This window comes from Spodoptera frugiperda, chromosome 5 (genome assembly GCF_023101765.2).
Source record: "Spodoptera frugiperda isolate SF20-4 chromosome 5, AGI-APGP_CSIRO_Sfru_2.0, whole genome shotgun sequence".
NCBI classification, from domain to species: Eukaryota; Metazoa; Arthropoda; class Insecta; order Lepidoptera; family Noctuidae; genus Spodoptera; species Spodoptera frugiperda.
In genome coordinates this window covers 11,977,554-11,987,409 of record NC_064216.1, presented here as the reverse complement: position 1 = coordinate 11,987,409, position 9,856 = coordinate 11,977,554, and the positions used below count along the sequence as shown (strand labels likewise).

Sequence of the window (9,856 nt, the reverse complement as noted above, 5' to 3'; positions counted from 1 at the left end):
CCGGAGGCCCAATTACCCTCTTCCCAATCCCCGATTCCTCAACAACCCTTAAAATCCTAACCCTCAAAAAGCAACGCACTTGTAGGTAACGCCTCTGGTGTTTCGGATGTCCACGGGCGGCGGCGATTGCTTACCATCAGGTGATCAGCTAGTTTACCGGCTTATATGTACCATAAAATAAAAACACAGAGTCCCTCTAATCCGACATATTTATTTGTTATCATTAACACAGCACTTTCTATATAATAAATACTTATTATATATTAACCCTGACCCATATGAATGGCTGAAGTAATATTTTCAGTCTATGACTGCTAACCAAACTTTTTGGTTATCACTAAGGACATGGTATTACTTTGTGTATACTATTTATTCATCGGGAATATGACCACCATACTACGGGTATTAGGTAGTCCTTTTCTATTTTTAACAGAATAGTTAGATTTTTGATTATCATGTCAAAATAGTCGTTGAAACGTGTCAAAAATTCCTTTAAATCAGAACAAGCAATTCTATAATCGATAGTAAGGTGTTTTGGTACAGGACTCTAAACAAAGTGAGGATATAATACATATTTTTATGCATATTTTAGATAGCACGATAGCATGGTTTTGAGATGCAAAGTACCCTTTATTGAATTTGACAAGGAATCTCACTAAATATGAAAGGAAATAGTCACATTTAATTACAAATAGGTTACCTAGCCATGAACACCAAGTTCATCTAGTAACTTATATTACATCCTGTAGTGGTCAGAAACAAACTGATGATAGGTTTTTCTTAATTGTTAACAAACAAATAATATGGGCGTAGCAAAGATCGCATTTAAATAGGGATTTGAGTCATTTAATAGCATCAAAATAAATCAACCGCCCTGAAGTAGACTTGAGTATTGCTATCGCTTTTACTCGCATTGGTTCTTGTATTTACATCTCGCTCACTCAACATTTTACATCGGAGCCGCTTTTGTTCCTTATATAGTAAAATAGGAGTGCAAGTAAGATATAATTTACTAATGCTATCAAACCCTTACCACATACCTAAAATGGAGAGAATGACCCCTAACCCACAGATGTCAGTCTAAAGTAAATAATAAAAAAAAAATGTAAACCAAATTATTTTTTGCAATTACTGAAAAGCAATTTAGTTGCATTTCTGAACATATGCCCATATTTTATCTGTGGTCATGTCATCGAACGATTGAATGAACATTTCGACCGAATGATACAGATAATAAAACATAACACATTGAACGCCGTGGTGGTCACCTTCAACAGTTTTCTATTGGCAGTCTTAAAGACTTAATGTATTTTAGAACACAGAATGACATTGAACAGTATATCAGAAAGTTTGAAATACCCTAGACCCTAGCTACGCCGATATTTGTTACAATGTAGTCAGTGGTCGGGGCTAGTTGGCCCGTTGTATATGAAAAGGGGTGGGCTGTCACCCGTAGGCTACCTCCTCTACGATAGTTTCCCAGGAGTCTGAAGACACTGAGTCCCATGAAGCATCGTCTGTCTCTTGCTCTTCCTCCTCATCGTAATATGCCAACTGGAACAAGATTTATATAGTAAATAACTAATTCTTTTATATGTATAGTAGATAACTAATTATTCCTCTGCCTACTCATATCTTGGAGAGCTGTCTTATATACCGAGTAATCCTAAGTTACAACAGATTAGAAGGTCTATAAGCAGACAGAACAGCTTCTGAATCTTTGCTCGTTAGTCGTCTACCGAGCTAGAGTACAATAATATAGAGTTTTTGGGTAATTGTTCACTATGACACAAGAAAAACAGACCATCTCCATGATAAAACAGCTTCTGAATCTTTGCTCGTTAGTCGTCTACCGAGCTAGAGTACAATAATATAGAGTTTTTGGGTAATTGTTCACTATGACACAAGAAAAACAGACCATCTCCATGATAAACCTATTATAAGTAAAAAGATGTAGACATACTGATATAGTGCCACATTAAAATGTCGCGAAGTTTTTTTTGAATGTTTTGTAACATCCCCTAAAGTGTCACGCATTATGTTAAAGGGAAATCCAATTGGAATGTTACCTATACCTATTAGATATATTAGCCTATATTAACCTATTAGATATATAGCCCACTCGGGCTTCGGCTATATGTAGGTGATGGGAATATGCTTGTTTACTTATGTAGATGAGTATCTACATAAGTAAACAAGGGCCACAATGTATTCATGAGGCGAGTGATTCGTGTTAATGCGCTTAGCAGGCACTAGTACAAATGGCCAGTGACTGCACTCGGTAATCGAATTAGCTCAGTAAACACTAACATGCAAGGACAGATGGATAATCTAGCTGCTAACTACCAGGGTAGGCATCATTGTGCCTCGCCAGTTATCGGATTTGTGCAATGCAAGGGATTCATGTTTAATCTGAATGCTCAGGATACTGTAGATCAAGTTACTTCCATTTTATTGATCTATCTTTGTTTTAGGAGATTTTCGAGTTTACTATTTTGGCAATATGGTTGAAAATTGTAGGTACTTTGTCTTTTTGAACTATGCAGAACTTTTCTACTTCATTGCAGTTTTTTCAAAATACGCTACTGCAGGGGTAACATACCTATTACAGTCTATAAAAATACCATAAGTCAGGCAGGTCGTGAAATGTTATAAAGTTTAAGGTGTTAAAATTTTTAATCTGAATAGCTCAAACAGTTGTTCAATATTTACCTATAACATAAACTAGGTATGTATATCAGAAAGTTCTGGTAGACTAATTCCAAAAAATTACCTCATTCTCGTGTAGTCTGTGAACGGTATGAACTCTGATTTGGAACATCCACGCCCTGCCGAGCACCGCCACCGTCCCGCTGAGCAGGAGCGGCATACTGAACCGGCACTTCCACGCTAGCCCCATCAGGAAGATGAACAGACTCTTGCGACCAGCCATCTCTACATGCACATCATACCTGCAAGGTAAACATAATTGTATCCTACAGTAATTTTTAAAGGTAGGTCCTAATCTTACCTACTTTTAACGTAAAGCAAACTCGTACTAAGGGTACCTACTGCTTTTTTTTAAACGTTGCCCCACACTGGGATTTTTCCTGTGTCGTGGATGCATTTACAAACATATACACATGACACCCAAACTCGAAACAATTTGTGTATCGCACAAAGAGTTGCTCCGTGCATGATACGAATCCGCTACACGTAAATTGTTGTTAAACCACGCTACCATTTCTGGGGAGGAGAACTCACCGAATAGGTATGACGGCGCTATTAATCTAGATAAAGTAGGTATTAGGTAAGTAGGTCTTAGGTAGTCTTAGGTAGGTGGTAGGTAAAGTAGGTTCATTTGCCTACTCATAGTTTCATATTTCATACTCGTACACATAGTTTTAGAACACATGGGGCCCACTAGGGCTGATGCCTGATCCGAAGCTGCGGACTACCTAGGACAGCGGTTTTAGCAGATTTACCGGAGCTCCAGCTCGAAAAGCAGGAGTAGGATCGGGGTGGTTTTTTAGTCAGCAAGATTCTGACACTCCTTCTCGTCTCGCCCAAGGCGGGAGAAGACATAGGTACGATTATCTCCCCCCCCCCCTCAAAAAAAACATAGTTTTGGACGGAAACTTATGAATATAGAGTTTCTAATATCACTTTATATTTGTATTAATAATCACTTTACATAATGTGCCCATCTGTTATCAACTTGGTAATAACTCAATGACCTAATAACGAGAGAAAAACAATCGTATACTTTTTGATAACAGTTATCAATCAACAATTAACAACCGCATTTATTAATTGTTATAGAATAGGCATGATATACATAATTACAAGGCAAATAAGTCCACTTGATATTTCACCATAATTGCTAAATGCAACAAAAATTGCTGCATAGCAATTTTTCGTTATAGAAATCGGATTGATCGCATTGTCAGTATGGGGTATAGCAATTAGGTCACGTGGGGGCCTCGTGGATTTTCTCCTGAGTCATGACGAAACTAGACTTGAAATAGCAATTCCTTGAACACAAAAAAATGTTCCGTGCGAGAATCGAACCCGCGACACGTAGCGCTGCAGCCAGTTGCCCAGTCACACACTGTTGCGCCAACCATGTAAACTATTAGCCTTAAAAAAGTAATAAGTAGGCACTTAAATTCTGTCAGACAGTCCCATCATTAAGTAGTAGGTATAAAAAGGATTATTTTTATTCCTTACACCGTTCAATATCCTGCTATCGTGTAGAAATCTCTAACACACAAATTGGTCTCACATCGAGTTACACAGTATATTATTAGACCATCAATTAATCATTATATCTGTCAACAAATTAAATTATTGTGTAATATCTTATCTTAACCTTAAAGTTAGGATAAGAACTTATTTAAGTTTCTGGGCGAAAAGCAAGGAACGCCCGGAAGCGTAATGGACGTCATACATTGATAAAAAAAGCAATGACGCCGCTTCTTTCTACATTTCTTCCAATCATTCATCATCAGTGATATACAATTTTTTTGAAGTTTCCTTTAATCCTAAGCAGATAAGATAATAGAAAAACTGTCTAAATCAATTATCATCAGCATATTAATTTGTCATCATATCATACAAATTCCATACATACTCTCACGACCTAGTGAAATAATTTTGAAATGTATCTAATATATATGTTACGGTAATAGTGAATAATTGAAAATTATTAATAATTATCTACTATTATTAATAATTACCGAAACTCGAGGTAAAAGTGATAAATTAATCACATTTGTTGCTTATTATTAATAATTTTACCCTAGTAGTGATAAATGTGATAAGTGGCCAATATGTTATTTTTATTTCAATTTAAAAGGCAATATATTGTACTTGCAAAACAAATATTTGTTGAATTCTATGATAATACTTTTAAAAATTTAATTTGATGCATTTATAGATGTTACAGAAGATTTACAGGCAAACCATATATGATTATTGATGATTGCTTTTAGGATTCGTGTTGATTTTGTTAATGATACAATAATTGTTTAATTTTATTTTTGTTAAAATTTCATGTACCACGATAGACTTTTCTGCATAAGTTTGATGGTAGATTAGATTTTACAAGAATTTTACACGCGCAGAACTCGACGCGCCGCACGCACGAGTCTGGTTCTGGTCGGGCGGCGAGCTACCCCTACTCGCCCTAGAAGAGCACTATTTAATATTCTAGTTATATAATATATGTGAATTTGTTGTCCTTTCGGTTAAAACCAAGTACAAGTAACCTTGTTTGTGTGATCTCTGATTAATATAATCGTTAGACGGTATTTAATATTATAAATAAATACCTGCTGGTCAAAAAACATAGGGATTATATTTATTTTATTACTTTCACCAATATGTGTCGTGAATTATTAATAATCACTACTAAAAGTAATAAATTTCGATCGATTAATCACTTTTACCAAAACGTGTGGTTATTATTAATAATTTTGGAAAATTATTAATAATTTTCAATTAATCAGATTTACCGTAATATATACAGCTACAAATTGTAAGTTGTATCATCAAATCATCAGAGAACAATGTAAAGGGTTTCTCTAACAGAAAAATACACTAACAATATCAACCAAAAGGCCAAAAGATCAAAAAATAATTGATAATTCTAGAAAAAAAAATATGAATGTAACTCATATTAATATCATAAAATAATAAAAGATAAGGTGAGGGTAACAAAAACAAGTTTTAACGTTTAATTCAAGCATTTATTGTTAATATGAATTGCATTCATAAGACTACTTGATACATGGGGCTATGGAATGTTACGTATATATGTTACTTTACTATGGAATGTTTCATTTGACACCATCATCATACCAGTACACAGTACATGTGACACTAGCAGACTCAAATTACCACACCACAAAGTGAATCATTGCGAAATATGCCAAGTACTATGATGGCTACATTTTGCTGTTTCTGACAAAATACTACTTACTCACTTAAATAACATTTTATAAAATTCGTTCAAATACTTGTAATAACAAAAATAAATAATTATAATTCTCATTTTCGTTCACAACTTCCAAGTTTTGTCTTTAAGAAACTTAATAAATAAATTATAAAAATAACTCATAGAATATGCATTATATGCAATACCAATTACGGTAAATGTAGTAATTTATATAATATTTTGTCAGAAACCATTTATTATCAACAGACAATTACATATCTAGACATTTGATATTAGAACATAGAACATTTAACAGATTTTACATACATGTATTTATGAGATTCTGGTTTTCAACATTAGTTTACGACATCACACATATACAGCATGGTGGTATAGGATTCCAACAGCTTGACACATAAATGTTCTAAATACACCTCTAGACATTGAAACACCTTAGTCAGTAACACAGATTGATATGAAATAATCTAGATTATTACATCATATTCATATAGTATATAGAAGCTAATAATTTATAATCACATTGATAGTTTGGCAAATATTCAAGTAAGAAAGCTACTCCTAGATAGTGGAAGATATCTATCTACTCATCATCGAAATAGTCCACATGCTCACCGGGACTGAATTTGCCCTGTAAGAGGACTTTCAAACATTTCTTGGCAGTTATTTCTGGCTTTAGCAGAGCACCTTGGGACCTAAATGAAGTGAATACTTCCCTCAAGTTAGCATTGACTGTTTCAGCCAACACATAGTCAATCATAGATGTCTCCACAGGCCCTGGAGAGTAGTTCAACACTCTGATGTGCTTCTTCTCCTCAGCCAGCACCTTGAAGTACATCTCCCTAGCAGCCTTACCACTGCAGTAGCTGGCCATACCACTCATAGGTTTAATGGCACACAAGGATGTCACATTCACAATAACAACTCTGTCTTCAACTTCCTCGAAAACTTTGAGGAATTGAGTATTCAGAGTGATTACATTGAACACATTTAGATCATAGTACTGTCTCATTTCCTCCACATTGTCCATGCGCTCTGTCTCCACTGAGAGGTTGCCCAGTGAACCGACATTGTGGAAAATGACACTAGTTGCAAAATCATTGACATTGTACCCTTTTAGAGAAGACTGAATCACACTAAGCATGTCTGCTGCAGAGGCTTTGGAGAGATCCATAGACTCAAAAACAATGTTAACATTATCAGATTTGCAAAGGTCAGCTGTCTTGGCAAGTTCCTCCTTGTTACGGGCTAACAGTAACATTAAGGATTTTGGGCCAAGGTGCTTTGACAGTTCCACTGCAATAGCCCGGCCTATTCCTTGGGAGGCCCCTGAAAGAACACAGTAGGTAGCCCCCGACAAATCAATATTAATGGCTGATGCTGATGCCATGATTACTTACAATATTCTTAAATAATTTGAGAAGTTACTCCTGCAACAGTTTCTCGTTCTCTGTGTCTCCTATGACTGGGTCAAGGTCGCAGCCTTCACGCATCAACCGGTCAATGCAATCTGCCCTGTATGCTGCTAAGTTTTCCACAACTTTATTCTTGGACTTGACTGCCTTTAGTTTGCGCTCTGTAAATGGAAATACACTTCATTAGTTTTTTTTATGCTAACTAGAAAAACAAGTATGTTTTTAATAACTAAAATAATATACCAGTAAAGGGATTAAACTAAAGTTTTTAAGAATCAAAGGGAATTGTGTTGTGCGTAAGTTCGACCTTCGAACAGTAGCGGCTTGCCAGACCAACAGCACGGTGCGCGTTGGGTAGTGAATGTGGCTGCCGGTCTATTCGACACTCAATATATTTCGCAACCGCCACACTCAGCACTGCCCCACATTAAGTCACGTTGTGAAACAAAACAACGTCCAACCAATCAAACGTCGTTAAAACACGATTAGAACTTGAACCTTTTATCAATTACTTACCTAAAATTGCGAGATATTGTTCAGAATCCGATAGCTTCTCCGACACGGAAGTTGGTTTAAAATTATCTTCAAACTCTGATTGAACCTCAGACTTCCCAATTTCACTGCCCCAAGGATCCATCAAACTCTGTAAATAATACGCAAAAGAAGATTTTTATTACAATAATATTTACTTACTAAAAGCGCAAAATTTAACAGCACAACAACAATACTTAGAAAATAATTTGTTAAAAACTTACTCAAACATAGGCTGGACGCCTATTGGGTAGTTGATAAAACGATGGTGGAAAAGATTTTGTACAAAAAATAATAGGTACAAATAATACAATTCTGCAAAGCCAAATCAAATCAATGACATGACATTTTAATTACGTTCCAGGCACGAGTATGTAATATTACAAGCATTCAATTTAACGAGTATTTTATTTTATAAAAAGTTATCTAACAATTATTACAAAAACCGGCACTAATATTAAAATTTTCATATATTTTTTTTAGTTTCAATAATAATGAAATCAATGCGTTCGGTCACGATAATTTTATTCGTGTACAGTTTTGAAAGACAAATGCTGAAACAAATAATGTAGTGGTTCCGGAACGCGACGGCAATATAACCAGAGACAAAAATAAACATTTACAAGCCAGTATACTCCATTACACTTTAGTTTTACCGGCACTTGATATTAGCTGTGTATTAAACTAAGTTTTGTTTTCAGATCAAATCGACTATAAAAATATTTCCAAAAATGAATATATAGATATTAGAACTGCCTAGATCACATAAAATATTCTCTAGTCTCTAACATAGAGCGATAGAGCTATTATCTAGTCTCTAGTCAATCTATTGGCGGGAATGGAAAGAGATGCTAGGTACCTATTTTATTTCCTTCCTACCCAGTACCCACAGTATTTATTTTGTAGATTTATTATAATAAGTAGCACAAAAATATTAAACAATCCCAAACGAACTGCCTAATAGATCATTAACCATAGATCCATAGATGACAGACTTCTCTAGTCTCTAACATAGAGCGATAGAGCTATTATCTAGTCTCTAGTCAATCTATTGGCGGGAATGGAAAGAGATGCTAGGTACCTATTTTATTTCCTTCCTACCCAGTACCCACAGTATTTATTTTGTAGATTTATTATTTTTTATGTGTTGTGCGTGCCATATCAAGACTATCAAGAGTCAAGACTAATGATATATACAAACGAGCCCATATATATTATACTATTGTTATTGTTTATACTTTATACTATTATTTTGGACAGTAAGTATGTATTACTATTTAAAGTAGGTATGTATGTGTATTTAAAGTCCTACTATTCAAATACAATTCAATACATTTTTCGATTCAACAATTTTGTATGAAATAGTGCGTTATGTCATCATCAGATTTTTACGACAAATAACAGACGTATTCTACAAAATCAGCTAGAAAATTCGAAAATTAAGTAGATCATTAAACCTATGAATGAATGTGGGAATATTTTTGAATAATGTATTGTATTAAAAAATCTACCCAATTATGATTAACAAATTACGATTAGGTATGTTTTGTTATGCTGATATTGACTGTTGCAGGATGGTTGCAAGCGTGTCGAAGTGGACCGTGCAAAGTCCGAAATACATTTGGAATTCTGCAATTTCGACAATACTTACCTACTTACACCTTACTGGATACTGTGCTCAATGTACATAATATTATTATGTAAGTATATACTATGCAGGTAACTATTACTGCATCGGAACCATTAATATACTTTATTTAGGACTTCTTTCCAATTTTATCTATTAGTTACACTAAGACCGATTTTAATAACTAACGTTGCGCGATGAAGGCTAAACTAGGTACCTACCTAAACATGTAGGTAGGTGCTTACATGAGTTCGTAGGTATACTCTTTTTGAAATGATATTTTATGTACAAGCTTCCTAAGTATTTTGTGTGGTAGACACTAAATAATTATTATGTATGTATATTAAG

The 9,856-nt window shown here is 34.8% G+C and overlaps 1 protein-coding gene across 4 annotated transcripts; it reads right to left on the bottom strand.

Annotated features, from left to right (window-relative positions):
- Positions 1-191: 191 nt before the first annotated feature.
- Positions 192-8,265, bottom strand: LOC118271674 (sepiapterin reductase). 4 transcript variants are annotated; one of them, XR_004783320.2, is made up of 5 exons: positions 8,106-8,265; positions 7,867-7,993; positions 7,336-7,511; positions 2,774-2,951; positions 192-1,554 (listed from the first exon to the last, which is right to left on the bottom strand). XR_004783320.2 is itself a non-coding variant. In XM_035587807.2 (3 exons), exon 3 carries the CDS (start codon positions 7,323-7,325, stop codon positions 6,519-6,521), a length of 807 nt encoding a protein of 268 aa, XP_035443700.1. In that variant the 5' UTR covers positions 7,326-7,511; positions 7,867-7,993; positions 8,106-8,265; the 3' UTR covers positions 5,708-6,518. The 4 variants fall into 4 exon arrangements, 3 of the variants coding, with proteins under 3 accessions (XP_035443700.1, XP_035443702.1, XP_035443701.1); XM_035587807.2 differs by lacking the exons at positions 192-1,554; positions 2,774-2,951 and having other exon boundaries at positions 5,708-7,511; XM_035587809.2 differs by lacking the exons at positions 192-1,554; positions 2,774-2,951; positions 7,867-7,993; positions 8,106-8,265 and adding an exon at positions 7,658-7,803 and having other exon boundaries at positions 5,708-7,511.
- Between the last annotated feature and the right edge of the window lie 1,591 nt (positions 8,266-9,856).